A 25,401-nucleotide genomic window follows, 5' to 3' on the forward strand; every position below is an offset into this window, starting at 1 on the left:
TATTGATAGCAGGGGAAGGTAGAGGGGTGGCTCTTAGAATCTCAGAATTTTTCAGGTGGGAAAAGCCCTCAGGGACCATCAAGTTCAACCACTCTCTCAGCACTGCCAACCCACCACCAACTCATGTCCTGTATACACACATATATCTCTCTGTGTGGATTTATATACATATAATAAACCACTAATAAGTAGCTCAGAAAGTTACCACTGAATTAGCAGTCAGTTGCTGTTCCACACATTTTAGAAGATCACTTGTGTTTCTGTTTTGTTTTAATTGATTCTGCAGATGTAGCAACGCTGCCAGCTGAGAGCCGCTGGTGTTGGACGTAGCAGTTAGAAGGATATTCTTCATCATCATAGACACTGAACAACTCTGCAAAATTTTTACATTTATTTATTTGCCTTCACAAAAATAAAATGAATAAACATATATGCTATGTTTTTATAACATATACCTATGTTGAAGAGAAGTTCTCTACCTTGAAAGGTGAGATGAACTAGCAGAAGACTGCTGTTTGTTTTTTCAGGTTAATGTAAACAGTCTGACAATAACTAAGGAAGATTTCTTAAATACAAATAGCTGGAATTGATTTATTTGTCTACATTTACCATCAAGGTTCCTGCATTTAGTCATCTAAGGTCTACGTGGAATGGTAAATACTGTGCTCTTAGCTTTGCCTTTCAAGTAAGCTGAGTCTTTTCTGTTTCTGTGCTTCAATGGACACCCATCATATCACACAGCAGACTTCTAAATGCAAAATAATGGGTAAGACTATATAAACTTTTCTTTCAGCAAACATACAAACCCTGTCATTTGAACTAGGAAATATGGGTTACTTGTTCCTGATACAGGGAATATAAGCCCTACAGATTTTCTGCATCTTCTCTTTGATGGAGGCACATACACACATATGCATACACCTTCAAGCCATTTATGGGACCATGTTGTGCAGGTATCAATCTGAGAAACTGAATGTAAACTGAATTATCCACTGCAAAATAATGATTGAACAAATACAGAGCAACATTTTTAAAATTATTTGTTAGGGAAGGATGAAAATATTTTGTGGCAATGTTTTATCTTTGCTAATGACAATATAGTAATTTATTCCTATTAAAATTTTTTCATGTATGCAATCATCAATGAAAATGTCAGGTCAAACATAGCAGATATTAGAATTGTTAACAAACCACTGATCTAATGTTCTGAGCTCAGCAAATATACCATATAATTGAGGACCTATATTACACTCTGGTTCTTATATGTGGAACCCTACATGTGCTCTCTATGGTCAATTTTCAGACTATGCAAATACAGTTTCGTTTTTGCAACTTCAAATATCCTCGCACTGAAAAGCAGCACAAACATTAGCTGCCTTACCTGATGAAGTGCCAAATACTGGCTAGTTGAAATTGGATCAAACTGTCGAAAGCATTCAGCCATTTCCAAACTAGCAAGAGCGAGTACATCAGTAACATTATAACTGAATGCAATAGCCACAGACTGTAGCAAAGCCTCATTGGATTGAGAAAGATACTTCTGAGCCATTCTTTGTTGTGTCTAGATGACAAAAAATAAAAAGCTTTATATTAAAATTGGTTAAGTATTTGTTATATATATACCAATTACAGCATGTTAAAGAAGATAAATATTGCTTTTTAATGAGCAATTTTAATTAATTTTCTTTTTAAGGCACTTAATGTATGATCAAAATATGCAAATACTGATTAATCTTTTAGCAGACACAAACATCTGTTTTACAACATTAAAAAATACTTGGTCAAACAAAGAAATTTCTTTTAACATAAAAGGTGCACTGAGCAGAAGAGACTTTAAATTCAAGGCAATATGAGCAGTTCAGAACCAAGGATCAATACAATTGTTTCTTGGACAGTTAACATATTTAGTCCAAATGAACCCACAAATTTCTTACCTCAGGCATTTATTGATTTTACTAGCAACACAAACTCTACATTCCCAATTCCTAGTGTGCTTTCAACAGCAGTAATTAACAGAGATCAGCTCACTGAATTTCACAAATGTTTTGTGATTGAAGTAATTTCTTTCTTTGTTCTCAGTCTGAAAAATGTTATGCTCCCTTAAAAAGTCATATCTGTGAGGCAGAAAGAAACTGCCTGTTCATCTAGTCCTCGTTGCTACATGCTCAAACAGTGGGAAACCACTGAAGGAGAAATTATTTCTTTCTGAGAGCAAGTGGGTAAGCTCACTCAGGAGTTCCCACACAATCGACTGAGGAGCAGGACTGAGCTACACAGCAGGGAGTGATGGAAAGCTTTTCATTGGAAGGTGTTTTGTAGATCTTTTTTGTCTTTAAGATCAAGTTTTTGTTACAACATTTCCATTATCAGTTTAAACAGAACTGATAAGTTGAGTATTATTCCATAAAAAGAAAGCACTCAAATTCTAATGCAAGCTCATAAGTAATATACCTTTAATTCCTGTATTTTCCTCCTATACTTATCATTATGACATTTATTACTTGATAAATCACTCTCTGTCACGTCCTGTTCACTGCATTCTGCTGAAGTCAATGAAGATTTTCTGGTGTCTGATATAGCATCTTCCTACCCGTCACAGTTTGAAAAAAAAAATGAACAATTAATCACTCCATTAAGTAAGGCAGGCTTCATTTCTTTTGTGAAAACTTATGTGGAAACTCAATTAATCTTAAAAGAAATCACTATCTTAATTCCTTCCTGGTGAGAGATTTAGTAATACTATCAACCATCAAAATTTCTTAGTATGTTATGAAGGCAATATGACCAACATAAACTAAAAAAGACCCCCCATATAACTTCTGGGAGTTTGACTTTCTCATATTTGTCCTCCACTCATTTCTTCTGAAAACTTTAATTCATCACTGAATTTATAATGCCTCTATCAATTGTCCTTGTTTTACAAGGGCTCTTTAGAAGGGTACTTACTGCAACACAGAAGCAACTTGCAAACCCAAGCTTTTAACCTACAAATCAATACCTGATTGCTTGGATTCACAGACCGTACCTCACTCACCCTTTAAGGCATTAGAGGAATTTTTCTATCTCTCTTTTGAAATTGTTGTAATTAGTATATCTCACAAACTAATCAAAAATTAGCTACACGAGGATAGCATGCAGGCAAAAGCATGTTTTTGAAATTACTCATTTTGCCATTCATTTTTATTATGGCTTGCATGCAGTATATAAAATCTAGCCGTACACAAAGAGTGGCTTTTATACAAATGTATATAGAAAAAATATTAGAGCAGATAAATTTACACAGAAAAATAAATTTAACCAAAGAAAAGAATGCATACCATAACATTTGGCTTCCAGTAAATCTCTGAATATATGGGATCTACATTGATGGCAAGTAAATGAAGTGTTCTTCCACTTAGATACAGGCATTTGGATTCGATGTTGGGACAGCCTTTGCAAAGATTCTGTATGTTTGCTAACTGAGCCAGTGTAATATGAGCCATGGTGCGTTTCATATACTTCCAATCCTGGTAAAATACATATTTATATTTATTTGCTCATATATCCCCACACAGACAGAAGAATGCATTTTAAAAAAATGCAACACATATGTATTCACATACAAATTCATATGTTAAATGTGATTATACTTTCAACTACAAATGAGCTGTCTTTAACAGATGCAAAAATTCATTAACAACTGATTAAGAAAAAAAGGTTCAATGTGACATCCATAATCAAAGTTCAACCAGTGCCAAGGAAAACGTGGGATAAGGGCAGGGAGGCCAGCAAACCATTCCCAAAACTAAAACTACACACTTCAACCTCCGTTGCTAAAAAACTATATGACTGCTCTGGGAACCCATTTCCTCAGTAGTGGAAGAGGAAAACCCTGTTATACCTTTTATGCAAGTCATAGGACTAAACATTTTATATTACCTGTTCTACCGCATCATCTTCAATGATGATTTCCTCCATAAATTCATGAAATGATTCTTCTCCCAGATTTTTAAACTTTTTCTCAGTAATGACAAGATGAAAAATATCCAAAAGAATTTCCACAAGATTTATTTTTCTAAGGGCTAGTTGTCTCATTAATGGGATACTAACATTTTTACTCTGAAATACAAAAGAAAATACAATTTTAATTTCAAATATTTTTTGCAAATTAACCTCATAAGAAGTTAGAATGTTGTATTTATTTTAACCACAGAAAAAAACATTTTATCATTACCTCCTTGATAGAGCAGAAATGTTACAATGAAGATATTTAAGTAATTTAAAACAAAAATTTCAATGAGGTCAAATATATTACAAAGCAATCAAGGTAGCTCCATAGAGTAAGAGCAGTGAGGTTTTTATTTTTCATGTTTTATATATCTGGTACAAATATGTAATATCTAATAATGCTACATACACACTAGCAAAGTAGGCTGCAGGCTTTCATTACGCAAAATACACTATTTTGAAGACAGACATTTCTTTATTTGTAATGTTTTGTGAAGATTTTTTGTTTTTCCTGAGAAGAAACACATTTTGAGGAATTTTAAACTTTCAAGGTATTTAGCGAATTAAAAATATCTCCAAATTTATACTTTTTTCTTTTGTAGCTATTAGATAAATGCCAGAATTAAATAAACTTGACAAACACCAAACAAATCCTCTCTTCATACCTTTTTCAAATACAAATTCTTTGGCATGCAATTTTTCCTTCTATATACAAAGAATGTTTATCATTACAAGAAGATAAATCCTGGAAGCCCCAAATGAGATTATCCAAGAATGAGTGACTATTACAACTAAAGTAGGTTTCCTTTGCACTATTAAGGTAAAAAAAGTCAATACCTCATTAAATGCAAATAAACTACAAACGTTATGAAATACTTCTTCTGTTCTGGATACTGCTCTCTGAGCTAAACTATAAGCATCTAAATAGTGACTGTGTTTATTTCTTTTGTTCCTTTCCTGCTTGGCAGTCATCCTGAAAAAAAAAACCAAAACAACACCATAAACTCAAAAGAACTAACATAAGAAAGTGCTTATTTTTACAGTATCAACACTGTTGAACATATATAATAAAATAATGAATCTATTAATTAATAGATCAAATAGCTTAATTACAGATTAAAAAATATTAAATTTGTATGTGTGTTTTTGAAATGTACAGATAGGATAAGTGAACCTTTACAAGTTATTTTTCCAAGGTCTTACTCTTAGAACTGTACAGCTGCAATGCAAGAAGATGCCAAGACTCAAAGAGAAGAAAGGCAGATCATATTCTAGAGTAAGTTTTTAGCAGGAACACAATGGCAGTATATCAGCTACAAAACATATCTCAGTTGTTTTAAGGGGTGCCTTGCAAACAGCTGGGATTCCAGCATACCATGTTATGCGCTTTTACTATTGCAGCAGTTTCTAGAAAAACATTGACTTGGTTTGGAAAGACAGGTGTCTGCTAAGGAAGGCAGGAGCATCCCCTGAAATGGAAAATGTAAACCCCCTCTCTCCGAATTGCTATAAATTTAAAATTAAGGGGCTCTCCGGCAAGAAATATGGGAGCAGTAATAATAGTTCTTTAATAGGGAAGAATATAAAAAGATAAAATAAACAATGCAGTAAACTAAACCAACACTGCCAGAGTCAGAACAGAGCCTGACACCCTGTGGGTCAGGGTGCTGGCAGCAGTGCCATTGGAATTGTGGCTCAGCCCTCCTGCAGTGTCAGGGGTGGTTCTGCTGGAGCAGGGATCCTGGAGAAGGGCGCAGTCTCTTCCTCTGAAGATCCAGGGGAAGAGGCAGCTGCTGTTCCTCTGGGAAATCCAGCGGAGAAGCCGTGCTGGTGTTCCAGAATCTCCAGATTATCTCCAGGTAGAAATGCTTGGCTCCTCCCTCTGGGCTCACATCTCCCAGTGGGATGCTGCAGTTCTTATCAGTCATGTAGGGACATTCAATAGCTGTTATCAGCAATGTCCCCCCAGAGGGAGGAGTGGGTGTGGAAGGGATAAGGAGAACTGCCCACTTGACAGAAGACAACTGCCATACAGATGGCAAATAGAATACAATTTGCTTCGCAATCCAGGACAAACATTTCAACAGTAAGAATTGCAAAAGCTTGTAAATACTAGAGAATGATTGGTGTGGCTGCTAAAATATGTCTACAAATGGGAAGTCAAAAATCTGACTTAAGAGACCCAAACATTTTGTTTTGACCTCAGAAGAGAAAAAAAAGAGAGCTCTGCCTTCAGTGTGAACAATTTTTGATTTTACAGTACGTTTCTGAATATAGAACACATGAGGAATGCAAACAGACATCTAGCACCAATATACAAAATCTAACTATGTTATCTGCTCTTTTCCATCTTAATTAGACTATAAAAAGTAAACAAGACACTTCATGGACTAGTTTAACCTAAATAAAAATTTTCAGTAGAGGTATATTCTTACCTACAAATATTTGCACATTCCAGCAATATTTCAGCACTGTAGTTTTTATGCCCATGATGAAGAAAGTCCTTCTCAACTTGAACTAATTTATTGTAGGAATCCTGTAGAATGTGTGGCAACTGAGCAGAATTAGTATCAATTGTCATATGATCCTGGGCAAAATGTAGCTGAATAAGTGTTTTTCTGGAAAGAAAAATGAAATACAAGATAGCAATCAGAAAGCACAGGCTTTTTGAGAACAAATACATTTCTCTCTGCCTTCCTTTAAATTCTAAGAAGTCTACAAAAAGTACCACAGTTGTGTGTTTTACAAATTATAGTAATTCTGAAAAAATCCAAATATTATATTTTGATATTAGAGAAGAGGTATCACTTGTTCCATGTATTTAATTATTCCATCTTACTCCTAATCAGTCTTCTAAGAACAGATGAACTGAGAAGACTGATAACAGTCTTCCTTTTCTAGAAAAGCTTCCCATCTATGGAAAGACAGGAGTGTGTTGTACACTTCTCTCCCTTCACCAACACATTTTAAGGTCTCTGTGCTTGTATTTCAGTAGAACTGAAATATTGTTTAGTTTCACCAAGAACAGGCTTCTTGGTTCATGTTGAGAACAGAAGTCAATACTGTAGACTGCAGTAGTGTTGTGGGAGTGCTCAAACAGGTACCTCTGCACAGGCAAATATACACTGCACCTTTAGGTAACCTGCACTGCAAGCTGTGCACAATAGGTTGTGGTGTCTAGTTTACCAACATAACAGGTAGTGGGGCTACATGCAAGCATTTGAGAAGGAAATACAAAAATTTGGAAAGAAATTTAAACATTAAAAAATCAAACCACCACATAAATTACTTAGAACAAAAATATTTGAGAATTCACAGAATTTGCCATACTAAAATAAGACAGTATTGTAAAAAGTACATATATTTGCAATGTAGCTGCATTTTATAAGCTGGGCATATTTTAGAGGAAAATACAGCTTACCTGGCTTCAAGGGATGCAATCATAAAACCCAATTCTGATTGCCTGCCAGGTCTCTTCAATAAAGTAGATCGAAGCACACTTACAGTATGTTCCAATATCTCACAAGCCTGCAGGTAACACCAGAATTTTCGTAATTCTATTTTAAATGTTTACAGATAATAATAAACATTAATTTAGAAAGCTTAAATTTTGTACACAACATGTTAGTTATCCTGAAGATGGCTGGCTCTTGATAACTGTAAGTAAGTCTAGAACATTTGAGTTACAGAATCACAGAATCACTGGGTTGGAAGAGACCTTCAAGACCATCAAGTCCAACCCAGCCCCAACACCTCAAAAAGAGCCACATCCAGGCTTTTTTTAAACACATCCAGGGATGGTGACTCCACTACCTCCCTGGGCAGACCATTTGAGTACTTGATCACTCTTTCCATAAAAACCCTTTTCCTAATATCCAGCCTATATTGCCCTTGGCACAGCTTACGACTGTCCTCCTCTCTGTGTTATGATCATACATAGATATTTTGATGATTACATGAATGGTGCACATACATACAAGGAGAGAAGATGGAGCCAGGTTCATCTTGGAGGTACATAGCAAAAGACAACAAATAGGAGTTTAGTCAAAATCAAAATAATCCCTCTACATGACACAGCCTTGAACAGTTTATCAAGACAAGTAGATGATCACAGACTTTATTTATGCTGAAACTCATGAAAGTTAAGGGTTTAACAGTAAATGGATATTTTGATGTTATAGGGCTTTAGTTAATAAAAAAAAAAAGTGTTACAGAAGTATCTTCCAGAATCTAGAAATAATATTTGTAAAACTATTTGAAACACCTGGGAAGGAAAAGCATAATAGAAAATAATACTGAATAGTTTGATTTTTATCGAATACAAAAAATAAATACTCCAGTGTTAACAGAACTGTCTGAATACAGAAGAATTCCAGTTAAGAGAATCAGATCTCTGGGGGTTTAGTCACACATATTAGATTATAACTGGTTTTATTCTAATAGGAGAACATAGAGCTTATCATAAAAACATGCTAAACTTCTGTGGCTAGAATCTCATTCTGAGTGTCCTGCATCTATTTGGAACCCGTAATTAATGTCTGTTAAATGCTCAGAGAAAACAACTACATTTAACTACATTTAACACCTAATTTTGCTTTTATTGAAATGGAAAGGTTGTAATATTTCACTGAGAGAGAGCATTGCTGAAAAAAACCCCAAACCACAATCTCCAAACCCAAAAAATTTCCTTACCATGCTCGGTTTTCCTTCCACCTCTTCCTCTAGAATTGCTTCTGTTAGACTAAGGGTGCTGTTATACCAAAATTGTTCATCTCCTCCCAGAAGCTGTGCTTTCTCAAGGAGTGCTTTAGCTTGTCTGTGGTTTCTTTCCAGGTTAGCCAACACAGCAAGTAAGTACAAGCACTTTGACATATCAGATAGGGCCCTCAGTTCCTAGAAAGAGAGAGATGTGTTCTATACACTAAAAATCCACTACTGCTATTCATATTTTTGTCTGTCCATATTTTATATTAAGCTTAAAGAAATAAAAAACGAATGCTATTTCCCCAAGTATCTGCTGAATTTCTTAGTTATTCCTTATGGTACATCTACTTCATATTTCTTTCTGTTCCCATACCTTCTATTTCACCAGTCAAATAAACTATTTTTTTGCTATTATTTAGTGTGTATATATCTATTAGTGTTTGTCAGTGTCTGATGAAGAAATGTGATGACAAAAGATTTTTTTTGTCAACAGTACAGATACACTAGAGATCCAGCAAATTCACAATGTTGCTTTACACTAGTTATAAGCTATGTAACTAGTCCTGTATAAGGAACAAATATTGTATAATATTTGTATACTAGCATACAGACATATAGGATTCTATTGATGAATTACATAATTAAAATTACTGTCCTCCCTAATGTATTTTGAACTTTCCTCAATATACAATGCTTAATTAATGCTTTATAAAGGGGCATGTATTATTCATGAATATCATTCATATATTATTGTTCAAAGTATTCATGATTGTACTAAATTTACACAGGCCATGTTTTCTTACAGGAGAAAAAATATTACACAAAATAACAGGATATCAATTACAATTTCTTTAAGTAAATGTTTTACTGCAGTTATTATATTTCAAAAACTTTTATAATGAAGCACAGGGCTAAAGTGGAAACTGTTAGATATAGGGAAATATCTGTAATGTATAATCCTTCATAATAACGAGATGATGCAAATCTGTTAGGTGGAACATATGGGCACATTTCAGATCTGCCAGATTTCTAGGAAATAATTTCAATTTTATCAAAAAATTGCAGTAAATCCATAATGAAGCTCAAAATTAAATAATCAGACTTTCAAATGATCAAAATATTGAGAGGATGGGACTAAATGCTCTCTCTCTTCTGAACAAACCTTGAACTTTTCCCACCTATTTAAACAAACAAGGTTGAAATATACCCATATCTTCCAGGGCTACTGCAAAGCAGACAGAGAGGCTGACACTACTTCAGAAATTTATATAACCTTCAGACAACTCCCATAAAGTTGGACTGAAATGCCATATATTTAAATGTATATATTATATATGTTGAAATGTAATAAGAAATTGGTTTGGGGTGGTGGGAGAAGGCTTGGCTTTGCAGTTTGATTATTATTATTCTGACAAATAATTGCATTTTCCATACACATGTTATTAGTGTTTCTTTTTCTATTTAATTTGTATTGTACCTGAGTTGCAGCATGGGCCTCTGAAAGCAGAAGCCTTGCTGGTTGATACAAGCCTAGCTGAATTAGCACTTCAGCTTTTTCAATCCACAAGTGAGGGAAAGAAAGTGCACTCAGTCCTTTTCCTGTTACTGCATTTACCTCAAAACCCTGAAAAAATTAAAGTATTACATCTTCATAAATGTCAAAAAACCTAGACAGAATACAAGTTGTTAACTGTGATATCCCACACCTCAGCTGTATTTGTATTTTCTAACTTCAAAATTTAACATTATATTACAAGAACAGGTAGTTTATGAGATTTGGATTTTACAATCCTCAAAAGGCATTGAACGAGTAAGTAGATACTATTTAAACTAACTGGATGACAGATTAACTACTTCAGATATGCTCCTGTCACAAAGTTGACTTTTGGTAGTAACTAAAACTAAAAGAGGAATACTATTTACAATGGCTAAAAGAGGTGACTTGAGAGGGATTAGTAATTAGAAAAACAATGAACAAGTATGGAAAAAATATACAAAAAGAGCAAAATGGTGTGATGACAATCCAGACAGCATTGCCATAATAAAGAGCAAAGTGAAGGTAAGCGTTAAAGAATCCATAAGGCAATTATCTTCTTAAAAAAGAGACAGAAAACAGCTGAAATACTTGCATGCCCTTAAAACAATATGTAAGCAGAAGCAAAACAGTACATGTTGATGTAATGGAGAAAGAAGAGAAAAAACAAGACCAAGCGTGATTACAGTATCTTTTTTGCTTCTCAGTCTTTTTAATCCATTTGCATAAGTCCCCAAATCCATTTGTAGGAAAGTAGTTTTACTTTGTATGAATAAAGATTCCAATCTTGTTTCTCCTTGATATAAATAATATGCCAGGCAAACCTCAGCTTCAGATGATTGCTAGCAGAATTTAGATAGCATGCACTTTTAATTATTTTTGTGTTCATGTATTTCTCAAGTATTATCTAAAAACAAACTAGCAAGTGCATTAAAAAAAGGGAAAGAGTAACTTAGTATAGAAACTGAAGTAGAAATAAAAACCTTTTCCCTTGAAGTGAGGATATTCTCATTCCTACTACCATTAAGCTGAGCATTTTCAAACAGTACTTTTCTTTCTTCTGTCTTCATGCATACATTTTTTTCTCTTTTCAGTGCAATCTCTTGCCTACACCTAAATCACAGGAACAAAAATGTAAACTCAAGTATATTTGAAAAAGAATTCCATAACAAAGTATTAGTGTGTTAGGAATCCTTACCATACACTACTCTGTAGACAAACACTAACCAAACTTGTACAGAATTTTAGGGCAAAGCTAATATACCAAAGGTGTGTTCCGAGATTATTTTTTTCACTGTTTTCCCCCAACAACACTCATTAACTGTAGGGAAAACAGTCCCAAATAAATACCCCCTCAGTAGTGAAAATACATACATTGCTTGCTCTAATTCACTAATGTATACGTCTCCAGCAGCTTTCTCATGATATACAGATGCCTGATTCAGTTTTAAATCTGAGCATATCAGGGCAATTCTACAAATAAAAAGAAGAAATGTTTAAGAAACAATCTCAATCCTTCATATGTTGCTTCATATATGTACATTATATATACATAGCATATATTCCCCATTTGTCAATCCTACCTTCTCGTGTCTTGATTAACGCTGGCAATAACAAAGATTGTAAGTAAAAGCAGGGAAAACTACCCATAGACAGAGGTCACAGAATCAAATAATAGTTTGGGCTGGAAGGAACTTCTAAAGATATATTATCTTTAGATGATCTCTGTGAAAGATGCCCTCGCATCCAATCTGACCTTGAACACTTCCAGGGATAAGACATCCACCAGTAGGCCCAGTCTAGTCCATCAAACCTGTATCACTCCAGCTTAAAGGCAAAAATTAAGTACTGAAACTATGAAAATATTTCTATGGTTTCACAATAGCATGCAACCACCTCCACCCTGCCCCTCCATATGTATGTGCTAATCTACTTTCCTGTCCTGATTAAAGAGTAATATATTCCTACACATCTGTCAATCATATATATATCAGGTCATAGATATATATAAAATACCATGAAATAAACACAAGTCTCGAGGAATCAACCAAAAAAAACCTGTCTGGCAAATCTTGGCTGAAAATTATTTCCTACCAGAAAGTCCCTTTTAGTCTTGTAAGAAAGTAACTCAGTAATCAATTGGCAGAGAAACAGGTATATTTGTATACATGAATATCTACTCTGCTCGGTGGGATCAGCTTCAGGCATTTTAAAGACTCATTGTGTGGTATATCACAAACCATCAGAAAATAAGCAAACAATTATTGCTTATGACCGTTACTTATTAAGCAAACATTATTTAATACCTACCAAAAAAGCATTATAAAATGCTTTAACTAAAACAGCAAGAATTTCAATTGCATGCATAATTAATACTTTTAAATCACAACTTTTAGGGCTTATCATCCATAAAAAGTAACATAATTTTGGTCACAAAGACAAGTCTCTCTAAAAATGCACTTACCAGGGTAACTTTTTTGCGCCCTTATGGTGGAGAATTTATTTTTGATGCAAATGGGGAGTCTGCCTTTTGAATACTTAATAGATAAGACTTTCACAGAAATTTGACTTTGCTTTTTTCAGTTAGATGACAATAAGGCATTTCAAAAATTTTTCACATGAAAGTGGTGTGGCTTCATAATCTCATATGCTTTCCACATGGGAGATCATTTTTTGTAACAAATAAATTTAGTGGCTTTGATTCCACAAACCTATTCACCAAAATTCTATTAAAATGCATTAAAAAAGAAAGGAAAATAAATAAAAATCCATTACAAATATAAAACAGTAAGTCACAAAAAATTCTTGTTACTATTTGGTGAGATATTAATGGATGGTCCACTCCATTCAGTTTCTCTTTTATTTAAAATAAATAAAGGATACAAACCGAAGGTGATAGAGATCAGACAGACTTCTACACTCCAGCACTTCACTAGCAATAACTTCAGCTAGCTGAAAGACTGGAAGAATCAAGTGGGGGCAAAAAATTTTCTGTAGTTCTTTTGATAAAAGGTCCATAAAATACAAAGTGCAAATCTGAAAAGAAATTTTTTAAAATTCAGTCAGTATAAACATAATTTTGTAGAAAATAAATTTTAAATTAATGATTACATCTTCAGTTCCAAAATAAACCTGAAAAAAGGCATAAAGAAACTTTCTAGCTGAAAGAGCAGGAAGGTACACAGAAAGCTGGTAAATCTCTTCTCTAAGTTAGCTTCATTTCAGCATGCAGAGGACAGGTTAACACCTCAAAGCATTAATGAATACTACAATACAAAAATATTTGAGACAACTGTCAGAAAATACACAGACAGAAAAACTAAAATAAAACCATTTTCTGGTACTGATTTACTCCTAAATAGTAAATGCTCTAGATTTTTGAGGAGTGTACTTACAGGTTTTGGGAAATTGTCCCAGTGAATACCATAACCATTTGTTTTCTGTTTAAAAGTATCTCTGATTTCATTGGGACAGTCATACTGGGCCCATTCTTCCACATTTGCTGGTAAGTTATCAACTGATTCTTTCCCTTTAGGTTTCTCCTTTGAAACTTCAACCTATAATAAAAACAAGAACACTTACGGGATCAAATTAACAATCCTATTGGTGTTAAATATTCAGCTAAAAAATGAACACATTTGCTTAATGTCCTTTGAAGTTTTGTCAGATTTGGGGTGGCTTTTGGATCTCTAGACAGTGAGTTTTACAAAACAGCAGCATCTTGACCAAGGCAACAAACAAAAGAAAAAGTATTTGTAAATTCATGATCTCTCAAGACTGTGATCAAGAGTGGAGGAATGATCCACAGATTCACAGAGAAATTCTTCCCAGGTTATGAGAGTCGGTACAGTAAAGCATCTGAACTATTCACCAAATGATCCCAGGGAAACATCTCTAAGAAAGAGAGGGTTGTTTTAATTCCACATAAAAGTGGGTCTTACTTGTTTATCTTTCTTTTTGTTCTTGTCTTTTTTAGGAGTTTTTGACTGCACTTTCTGATGACTTGTAGGTTGTGAAGTCTTTGAGAATGCTTTTGTAATAATCCCTGATGATGACAATGACACCTAGATGATAAAATAATTACATTAAATTAATTTCAATTTGCAATATCAATAACAATAACAATCTCACTTTCCAGAAATAGTTATTATCCACTGCAAGTCAGTTTCTACAGCTATTAGCAATTGTCACATATCATAGTCTGCTTGCATAATAGTTTTCTTCAGTAAAATAACAATTTCAGAGACTCCCAGATGCTTGAATTTTTTGTACAAGCATGGCAATGCAATTAAGCAGCAGAATTGTCAAAAGACAAGATCATCTCTGGGATAAATACTACACTACCTTTTTTTAACTTATACAGTTGAAAATGCAACTCTTTTTTTTTCCAAACCATTAGTCTAACCAGCTACATTTTCTACAAGGGATGAATTTTATAAGGAAGCAATCTGCAAGACAGCAGAGTCACTCTGTACTCTTTCTGGGTCAGTCTTTTACAATGCTACTACTGAACATTATATTAAAAAAATTTCTAAATATTTAAGCATACGAAAGAATTAATAAAAACTTTCTCTGTACAAGCGGGAGCACAGATTCTTATTTTACCTAAAATTAAAAAGGAATAAAAAAACCCCAACAACAAACAAAACCAAAACCAACCAAACAAAAAACCAACCAAACAACAACAAAAAACAAAACCAAAAGCCACATTAATTTGAGAAGACTAATATGTTTTGCTGGAGGAATCAAAAGTAGAATACAAAATACGAAGCAAAAAATAATGCTGGATACTCAAAACAAAATAAAATTCAAATTAAAGGTGACACATCTTTAAAAAGTCAGAGGCAGCTGATTTTTTCAGAAAATATTTTAAGATCTTCTACTGACTTATTTATGGAGTCCTAACAGTAAAGAGCCTGCTTTCAAGCAGATGTCTGCAGTCAGGTCTGCTTTACTTTGTAAAGCCAAAACAAGGTATCCTGAAGTACTTTAATTCCCTTAATACCACAAGGTTATTTCTTTTCTCATAATACTGTTCAGCTGTAAATATGATTCTTAGAATTACTATCATTATCTTACAACTGGCACTGATGGCAGCATCAACTCTAAGTTTTACTTTTAATAGCTTATTCAAACAGTTGTACTCTCTTCAGGTAGTTTTTTCCCCTAGTAAGATGCACAGTCAAGTGCTGGATATTAAAAGTTATGCTTGTGTAAATTTGAAAACATCAATATTCCATTTTTACTTTGCAAATTCTTGTCTCACTGTCATGGTTTGAGGAAGTAGGTTTTTTGGGATATGCTGTGGTCAGGCGAATTGGTGCTCAGATTTTTAATATCGGCACCTGGTTTGGCCACCGGGGCATTGGATACGTCTCTGAGAACACCGAGGTTAAAAGCAGAGCTCTCCCCTGGAATCTTTCTCTTTAGGTTCCGGCTGGGAAACAGGTCAGACCTTCAGGAGAAAAGCCATGTGGCCGTAGGTGAGCCAGGCCTTGGACAGACAGAGGGTTGAAGGCCCCGAGGATGGAAGGGTGGAGGGGCACAGAGAGACATCGGGCAGCCCCCCCCAGGAGAGAGAGCGGGCTGGTGTCTGTGCTGGTGCCAAATTTGATAGCAGGGCCGGCCGAGAAGGAGAGAGTGCAGCGGGGGGCATGGGGGGGGCACAGTGAGAAGTCATGGGAGTTCCGGGCAAGCAGAGCTTGAGATTTTAACCCTTTTCTTGAGTAATGGAAACCTTACGAATACTGATCCTCCTGGATCTGAATGAGAAGATAGAGATTAAACGAAGCAGGAAATGAGCAAGTGTGATGCAGGTTTGTGAGAGAACTTGAGAAGAATCCTATGTGGCAAGAGATGACAGAGTGGCCTTTGGCTGGACTTTTCTTGTACTGCCATGGACAGAACCATCTTTCCTGTGACACGGAGACTGCATCCAGGAGGGAGGCGATGGCTCAGAACTGAGAGGGTTCAGTTTGGTGCCCCTCAGCCCCAGGGAGCGAACAGATTTGGGGGGGACAGGATGTCCCAAAAGTGAGAGACCGTGCCCTTTTTGGAACTGGACAAAGCACCCTTAAAAAAGACAACCCTAGAAGCAGCTCTGGTCCATGTTCAGTAGTGAAAGCACTAGACACTGGAAAGAAGTCACAACGGCAGATGTACTCCGGGCGGTGCCACGAGTGACACAGAAACACACGAGGTTTCAACAGTGTTTCCAGGGGAAGCCTACGGCACAAGAAAGACTCCTCTCCTCTTGATGGACTGAGAGCTGAGAATTTGAGGGAAGGTTTGATTGTTTGTGGATAGATGTATTGTATTGGGAAATTTGGTGGGGGGAGGAGGAAATGTTTTTGCAAGGTTTTCATTGTTCCTGTGTGTGTGTTTCTTCCTACTTGTAGTTTAGTTAATAAATATTTCTTATATTCCTAAGTAGAAGCCTGCTTTGCTTATTCCTGGTCACATCTCACAGCAGACACCAGGGAAAGTGTATTTTCATGGGGCCACTGGCATTGTGCCAATGTCAAACCATGACACTCACATCACATGTTAAACTGATTTTTATTTTATTTTAAATTCTTGCTCCTAATTACCACAAATAAGTGGTAACAAGTTGCAGGCTTTCACTTCTAATTGGAGTAAAATTACACACAAGCCATAGCTTACCAATCTACTTGGTAGGACCCAACTGAGACTGTTCCTATAATGATTTGTTGCATTACTATTATCAAGTACATATTTAGTCCCTTTAAATACTTACTTTACTTAACATATAATTGTTTTCCTATGATTACTGCTGCGATTCTGAATAGCCATTTCAATTGGGCATGTCTATGAGAAGTGGATTTCATTGATTTGAAATACTCTAACTATGAAAAAGTAATTAGAGAAATCAATCAGGGAACACTGCCAGCTTCCACAATTCTTTTCAGTCAAATGACAGTCCTTTTGATTCAATTTCATGAAGGTCCACCTTCAGAACTGACAGAAATGTCTTCAATACGTATTCTGCCACTACTGAGATTCCTTAACAAACTAAAAATACAAAATTTGAGAACATATTGCACAAAACATATGAATGGACTCCTGAGAAACAATGGCCCAGGGCTTTTACCCTTAGTGTCTCCTCTCCATTTTCCTGAGAGAAACAATCTTCTTGTTTAATCCTTAAACCTGAGAAAATACGCTAACTGCACCATACAACAGAAAACTCTAAGGGCAAAGTTAAACACCAAATGAATAGCTGCTACCATAATTACACGAGGAAATGTGAAATATACTAGCTACATTATTATAACACAATACAACATATAATCTCATATAATCTCACCTGCCAGATACGGATGACACAGGCATATGCCATCAAACAGTGCTGCTGATGAAAAGAAGATCCATGACCAGAAAATAAAGCCATTAATGTCTGTGCTCTAAACAAAGCTTCCAGTTGTTTAATATTACTCAAATCTTCCAAATTCATTTGGGGTGTGGTACCATTTGCTCCATTGTCCATCTTAGCATTTTCTGTAGGCAACAATTCTGGTATAGCATTGCTTTCTGTTAAAAAAAAAGCAGCAAACACATGCTCACAGTGACAGCATTGTAAAAATGTATTTAAAAGTTAAAATTTCTGAATTGAAATGAAAATATTTAGGGAAAAAAAAAGAAAAATGGAAATCTATCTGCTGAAGATGTTCTTGTTAAAGTGATGCAATGCTACTTGTACCATGTTTTTAATCAACAATGTAACAGTTCTGTATAATAAATGATGTAAGCCTGATAGAGAAATTAAATCCAAATAAGGCAGGATCAGATGATCTTCTGAGGTTCCTTCCAACCTGGGCTGTGTTATATTTAAATCTAATTTCCCTTATTATATTACTTGAGTTTCCATTAAGAGCTTTGCAATGATAGTAATCATAAGCAAACTGGTGAAACTGGGTGGGTTACAGAACTAATACAAAAACACTCTTTGCTGGGTTCAAAACTGCCTGGATGGCCGGGCCCAGAGAGTGGTGGTGAATGGTGCTGCATCCAGCTGGCATCCAGTCACCAGTGGTGTCCCTCAGGGCTCTGTGCTGGGGCCAGCTCTGTTCAATATCTGGATTGATGACATGGATGAGGGGATTGAGCCTTTCATCAGTAAGTTTGCAGATAACACTAAGGTGGGATTGTGTGTTGATCTGTTGGAAGGTAGGAGGGCTCTGCAGAGGGACCTGGAATGGTTGGATGTATGGGCTGAGTCTAACAGGATGAAGTTTAATAAATCCAAGTGCCCAGTCCTGCATTTTGGCCACAATAACCCCTTGCAGCATTACAGTCTGGGGACGGTGTGGCTGGACAGTGCTCAGGTGTAAAGGGACCTGGGGGTGCTGGTTGACAGCTGGCTCAACGTGACCAGCAGTGTGACCTGGAGGCCAAGGAGGCCAAGGGCATCCTGGCCTGGATCAGGAATGGTGTGGCCAGCAGGAGCAGGGAGGTCATTCTGCCCCAGTACCTGGCACTGGTGAGACCTCACCTTGAGTGCTGTGTCCAGTTCTGGCCCCTCAGTTTGGGAAGGACCTTGGGATGCTCGACCATGTCCATAGAAGGGCAACAAGGCTGCTGAGGGGCTTGGAAGACAAACCCTGTGAGGAATGACTGAGGGAGCTGGGGCTGCTCAGCCTCGAGAAAAGGAGACTCAGGGGTGACCTTATCACTCTCTACAACTCTCTGAAAGTTGGTTGTGGTCAGGTGGGGTTGGTCTCTTTCTCCAGGCAGCACTGACAGAACCAGAGGACACAGTCTCAAGCTGCACCAAGGAAAATATAGGTTGGATATTAGGAAAAAGTTTTTTACAAAAAGGGTGATAAAGTTCTGGAATGGTTGCCCAGGGAGGTGGTGGAATCACCATCCCTGGGTGTGTTTAACAAAGCCTGGATGTGGCACTGGGTGCCAGGGTTTAGTTGAGGTGTTGGGGCTGGGCTGGACTCGATGATCTTGAAGGTCTCTTCCAATCCAGTGATTCTGTGAATTCTATGAAAACTTAAATCACCATAGGACTGTAAAAAAAAACCCACCTAACAAAACTGCTAACAGAAAAGTATGAACAGAAGGTTGTTACTGTTACTAATCAACTGTGTGATAGACACACTGCATATTTATCTTTCTCAATGAAAACACCAGAGGTACTCGTCTAATCCATGTCGTCTATCCACACAAAAAAACCCGGCAGAGCAGATGTTCATTAATGTCACACAGGACAGTATGGTTCCAGAAATCAGATACTTTTTTTTCCCAAATGAATATCAGAATCCTATCCTATCAGAATAGGTCACTAAGGTCATACCAGTAAAAGTGGATATTTGTGTGAAAGGAACAAAGAATTTTTACAGTTACAAAGTAGTTGAAGCCATACATCCCTTTGAAAGTAATTTTTGAAAAATTAATGCTAAGATAAAGCCAAGGAAAGGGTAATGGACTTAGGTACCCAAATCTTGCCATAGAAACTATTTCCTTCAGTTTCATCTGTCCCTCCATAAGAACTCACTTGAAGCAAACTGTCCAGCACTGCGTTCTGGTAGCATCTCACATCTCAGGAATCCCTGTCTCAGAAGGGTGCAGTATCTTACTATATCAAAAGACTGAGGGTAATTCTCCATAATATAACACAGAAGTCACAAATAAACTGAACTTGCATTGAATAGATGACAGTAAGTGCATGAGAAAATACAAGCAAGCTTGTGCCATTCCTTTTGATAACTAAGTTGAAAATTTAAAATCTCACTTGTGTTTCCTGCTGAGAAATTGCTCTGAAGGAGAAACACCCATTACATACCTTCCTCTTGTGAGGACTGCATAGGGAATTTCATACAAAGCAGAAGATCTACTGCCCACTGCAGAGGTTTAATAGCATCATTGAGGGGAAACTGATTACAATATAAGCATTCAGCAAATTCCATCAGGTAATCAACTCTCTGCCATTCATCTTCTTGTTTCTATATAAGTAATAAAGGACGAGTTAATTTCTATTTGTTTATGTAAACCATCAAAATTACATTCTAAAGTTTCATGTAGTCTTAACAGAAGCAAAAAATAATAATTTGACATCAAGCAGTTTTATTGGCATCACATAATCAGAATTATGATAAACAGAATGTAACAGGAAACTCCACCACCAGTTAAATATTCATTTTATTAAAACCACTTACTACTCTTAGACATTTTTCTTTGGAAGAACTCAATGAAAATTTTACTGGACATAAAGATTCAACCATAGAAAGTTTTCCTATTGAAGAGTAATCTCAAAGTTATAAAAAGCAATCGTCCAGTATATGGCCTCCCTACCCATTCAGGAACTTGCAGTCCTATGAATCACTTGAGAAACATCATTCTATCAGCATGGGAACAAACAGTAAGAACCCACAAACCTGCAAAGCAATGATCGCATTTTGAAAACAGCTTAACTGTCCAACAATACTTCTGGAGACTGTTACCAAGTGTCGCCACATATGTGACAAGTAATCTTCACTTTCATGACTGACTTTCTGAATGGCCATCATAAAATTGCATCCTGATCCTGCCCTCACTGTAGCCATAAGTTTGAAAATCAGGCTAGAAAAAAGATCAAACAAATTACAAATTACTTGCATCTGTACCTGTAAAGCTACTTTGTGAGTAAGGCAAACACATATACTAGCTCTTATCTGTAGTAGTCAAAGATGCAAAGTTTATACACTGGCATAAAAGGGCATGAAACCAACTCAGACAAGATTATATAAACAGTACCCTAGATAATTTTGTTTCCATTTAATGAAGAAGGGTTTGCAGTTAGGAAAACTAAAACTTCTGCTATATAGCCACATTTCATGCATCTATTGTCTTGGGAAGTAAGAGACTACTTTTATATAAGTTTTTTAAAAATCAAATTTACAAGTATTAAATTTACAAGTATTAGCAGATTAATGATAGAAAGCACTGTCTATGTGTGTCTTTTTCATGGAAAAGACACAGGAATGTTTTGTGTTGTAAGGACAGGCTGCTTAAAAGTAATGACAATACTTTCCCAATGCATATAAAATGAAAAATACTCAAAAGTTTTATACTTCTTAAGAACCAAAATGCTTATTTTAATAAAAGTAAGTCAGCCAGCTTACAGTTTGTATCTTGTCTGAGGCAAAACTTGGATAGCCTCATCCAGGAGTTTTAGTGCTGTCTCCCAGTCAGCTTTATCAGCATAGATGTGGAACAATAGACCATATAAGGAGGTTCTTAATGTCAGATCTTCCTCAGCACCTTTGAAGTATATTCAAATGATTTATTAATATACTGCAGAATTAGAATAATGATTACAAAATCCTGAGTTTTCTTTTATTACCAGATCAACAGAAGGAAGAACATGCCTGGGAGAAAGCATCCAACTGATAACCCAATATTTTGAAAATCCTTTGTAATCCACTGATGCAAAGGACATGTATCTTTCTTTTCCTTAAAAAAAACAAACAAAAACATCAAAACACAAAAAAAACCAAAAAAAAACAAAGCACAAAAAACCCTTTATCTTTCAGTCAACATATATCTCTAAGTATTATTGAACTTTTGTTTTGTCTGTGAACCAGTCCATATCATTGATATGAAGTTTCTTCATAATAGTAACCTGTAACTTGAATAGTTTTTTGACCAGATGAAAGCCACAAGCATTTCTCCAGAGTGAGTCCTATACTACAAACCCAATACAAAAATAACCAGACTTAGTAATATTAACTTCCTTACACTCATTAAATAACATTAGATCCTGAAGTACTCTCAGAGAGTCACAGAGTAGCTGAGGTTGGCAGAGATCCTACAGAGCTGTCTGCCTACATGCCTGCCTAAAGCAGGCTCCACTCCTCACCTGTGAAAATTTGACTATCACAATTCTCACCCAAAGGTCAAAGACCTGCTGTTTCCCTCTCCTCGACAGCACAATTCTGCATCTTCAAAGAGAAATTTACTGTCTAGTTTCTCAAATAGATTCAAATATGACACACTAACCATTAAGTATATGTAGGATGATGCTAAGAAGTTAACTAAGCTGTAGCCACAACATTTGGGTAAGTATTACATTAGTATCATCAAAGATTTATCAGATTTGGTCTAATAAGCATTTACTTCCATGAAGGCACAAAGTTTGACTAATTTAGTGGCCTTCTACAATGGAGTGGCTGCACCAATGGACACGAACTGCAGATGTCATCCACTTGGATTTCTGTAAGGCCTTTGATATGGTGCCCTGAAACCTTGCTGCTACTGATTTGGACAGATAGAAGTTGAATGGATGGACTGTTCGATGGATAAGAATTACAGTCACTGGCTCAATGTCCAAATGGCTCAGTATCCAGAGGAAACCAGTTACAAGAGGTATACCTCAAGGGATACCAAGACCAGGGATACTGGAACCAATATTGTTCAAATCTTCCTTGCTGACATAGCAAGGGGATTGAGTGCACCTCCAGCAAATCTGCTGCTGACACCGAGGTGAATAGCGTGGTTGATTGATGAGAGGGAAGGGATGTCACCTAGAGGGATTGACAGACTCAATGAGTGGGCCCAAGGCAACCTTTAGAAGTTCAACAAGATCAAGTGCGAGGTCCTCCACCTGAGTTAGGGCAAACCCCAGTATCAGTGCAGCCCGGGAGATGAAACAAGAGCAGTCCTGTGGTGAAGAATTTGGGAGTACTGGTAGATCCTTCTCCAGATATGACTGCATTTAAAAATTGACTAGTTATCCTGGTCAAGGATCACTGGAGATCAGTTCCTGCCTCTCACAATGGTTCCTACAATGTATATGTATTTTAAAAACTCAGTAACTCCAGAAATAATCAAATATAGAGCAGTCTGTTAACAGGAATTTTTTTCCTTAACTGCTATCAGAAGTCACTCACTTCTAACTCATAAGAATTACTAACATTTGCAGATAAAAAAAAATCTATGCTACCTGTAACTGTAAATTTTCATTATCTACATATAATTACTTTTTAATACTGCTTATTAAGGATTCACTCGGCACTTATGCTGCGGTGGAGAGATAACTATATACACATAATGAAGTATTCCTTTTTACTGGTTTTAAATTTATCTCTACAAATAACAAACTTTAGGACTGTGTCTATGGGCAATTACCATTATGTATCAAAGTTCCATTAAACTCACAATTATCACTGTGCTTTTAAAGTACACATTGTACTCATCAGTTCCTACACACCCAGAATAATCAGGCCAGTCACCATTATTGATTATTTGTGATTTATACACAGCTTGACAAGAAAGCAAAGTAAAGGTTTCTATTCTTGTATTATCCTGCTTGATGATCTGAGATGCAGACTCATATTTGTACCACTAAGCTTGGATGCAAAAGCGATCAACAATTGTGCCTATGGAAATATACAGCAGCTCCAATGACATGTAAATCAAATCTAGAAAGAGAAATGGATAACCCCCATGGAGTTTTAAAGTAAGAAAAGTTGTAAATGCGCATGGAAGTTTCAGTGTGCAGAAGAAATTCCACCTGGTGAGATGTGTTATATGACACACATCACTTGCATAGTGTTTCAAGAGGATAACTTCTTTGGAATACACATGCTGTTCATCATCAATAAGTATTTAATTTTATCATAAATTCCCAGCACAGTCTAAATTTTGACTCCTTCCTACTGCCAAAATCCTACACAATCTGTTAAAAACCTGAAGATATGAAAAGTAAAACTTTCCTTTTGCAGGCAGAAGAAATTTGAGTCTGCAGGTGGGAGAAACCTTAACTCAGTCAGTAACTTTTTTTTTCCTGAGTTAGTGTTTTAGGATCTATTACCATATTTTCCAAATCTATTATCATACTTGCCAGAAGTGGCTTTTTTTTCCTGGATTTTGAATATTTTCTAAAAATTATTTTTTGTAAGCTTCATGAGATGAAACACCACAGTGAAAATCAGACAGCAAATTACTTTGCAGAAAACTGTTGAGAGTTTGACAATTGCCCAAAACCAAAAAAATCACCAAATCAAATACAAGAGTCTGTGACTGCAGGTAAGAAACCAGAAATGTGCTTATGACAAATAAGTCACTTTTGCCTCTTAGGAAAAGTATCTTAAGTTTCTTTACCATCAGCACCAATCACTAAAAACAAGCAATATCTATTAGAAATTCTCACCTGTTTGTTTTTAGATTCTGCTTTAATTATACTCTTAAGAATTATTTTGATAGGTTCTTTAAACTGTTCTCTGTCATGTGGTGAGCCTAGCAAAGGTAAACATGCATTCCAGAAGTGTGCAGCTGCAAACATTACAAGGGAATAATTTCCAGCTTCACCGGCATGCCTGAAGAAAGGGAAATAGAACTTTATAAGGAAAAACAGCCACACTTTAGCTATAATAAAGAATTTTAGGAACATTTGGGTTTAGCTGATCTATGGATCACCTCAGCAATGAGGACTTAGCATAAGAGCTTCATAGAAAAGCTATTTTCCATTTTTATATACCAAACAATTTCACACACTCAGCAGAACTACGAATAAATAAGTAGCATATTAATGATAATAATTAATTTTACTGTATTTCTGAATAATCTTAGCTCAAGAGCATTCATTTAAACAATAGCAGAACCTCCTCAAGATGTTCTCATTGAAATAATGTACTTTATTTGGCTTCCTATAATGTTAATTTCTCATTCCCAAAAACCATTAAAAATAAAACATAACTATTACTGTACTATGGATTTTGCTTAGTATAGTACCACTGTAACACAAGTATATGCCCCAAATGCCACTAGCTGCATCCAAATTCCTTTGAGCATATTTCTGCAAATGATACTTTGAATTAATAAAAGTTAATAATCCGCCACATTGTGACACACAGTACTCATCTGAGTGAGAATAAAGCTTGGCATTTCAGTGAAAAATTACAGATTGATGTAATGTAATCACCAATTGAATAGTGTTACTGTTTTTAAAAATGCAGTTTTTTGAAACTGTCAATATGATCACCCTCTAGACAGCACTCTTTAGATCACATTTAGACTGCTATATCCAGTTTTAGGCCACCCAATACATGCCAGACACAGAGAAACCACAAGGAGCTCAGTGAAGGGCCACTGAGATGATCCAAGGACTGGACTGCACTTGCCTTGAGATGGGGGCTAGCTGAAGAGGCGGCTTTAGGAGCCCTAAGAAG

At 36.0% G+C, this 25,401-nt stretch overlaps 1 protein-coding gene across 1 annotated transcript in view; it reads right to left on the reverse strand.

Moving 5' to 3' along the window:
* CFAP46 (cilia and flagella associated protein 46) overlaps positions 1 to 25,401 on the reverse strand; it is a 72,011-nt gene that overhangs the window by 16,350 nt on the left and 30,260 nt on the right. Inside the window, exons 24-44 of the mRNA XM_030951178.1 lie at positions 24,384 to 24,549; positions 21,601 to 21,685; positions 21,355 to 21,493; positions 20,629 to 20,812; positions 20,037 to 20,196; positions 17,553 to 17,776; positions 14,167 to 14,289; positions 13,621 to 13,782; positions 13,113 to 13,261; positions 11,600 to 11,698; positions 11,209 to 11,338; positions 10,169 to 10,315; positions 8,680 to 8,880; positions 7,409 to 7,515; positions 6,423 to 6,605; positions 4,825 to 4,960; positions 3,919 to 4,098; positions 3,318 to 3,506; positions 2,452 to 2,586; positions 1,382 to 1,561; positions 206 to 373 (exon numbers count right to left, since the gene is read on the reverse strand). Of these exons, the coding sequence (XP_030807038.1) occupies positions 206 to 373; positions 1,382 to 1,561; positions 2,452 to 2,586; positions 3,318 to 3,506; positions 3,919 to 4,098; positions 4,825 to 4,960; positions 6,423 to 6,605; positions 7,409 to 7,515; positions 8,680 to 8,880; positions 10,169 to 10,315; positions 11,209 to 11,338; positions 11,600 to 11,698; positions 13,113 to 13,261; positions 13,621 to 13,782; positions 14,167 to 14,289; positions 17,553 to 17,776; positions 20,037 to 20,196; positions 20,629 to 20,812; positions 21,355 to 21,493; positions 21,601 to 21,685; positions 24,384 to 24,549 (3,247 nt within the window). The remainder of the gene's footprint in view (positions 1 to 205; positions 374 to 1,381; positions 1,562 to 2,451; positions 2,587 to 3,317; positions 3,507 to 3,918; positions 4,099 to 4,824; positions 4,961 to 6,422; positions 6,606 to 7,408; positions 7,516 to 8,679; positions 8,881 to 10,168; positions 10,316 to 11,208; positions 11,339 to 11,599; positions 11,699 to 13,112; positions 13,262 to 13,620; positions 13,783 to 14,166; positions 14,290 to 17,552; positions 17,777 to 20,036; positions 20,197 to 20,628; positions 20,813 to 21,354; positions 21,494 to 21,600; positions 21,686 to 24,383; positions 24,550 to 25,401) is intronic.

The sequence above is a fragment of the Camarhynchus parvulus genome, chromosome 6 (genome assembly GCF_901933205.1).
Source record: "Camarhynchus parvulus chromosome 6, STF_HiC, whole genome shotgun sequence".
NCBI lineage: Eukaryota > Metazoa > Chordata > Aves > Passeriformes > Thraupidae > Camarhynchus > Camarhynchus parvulus.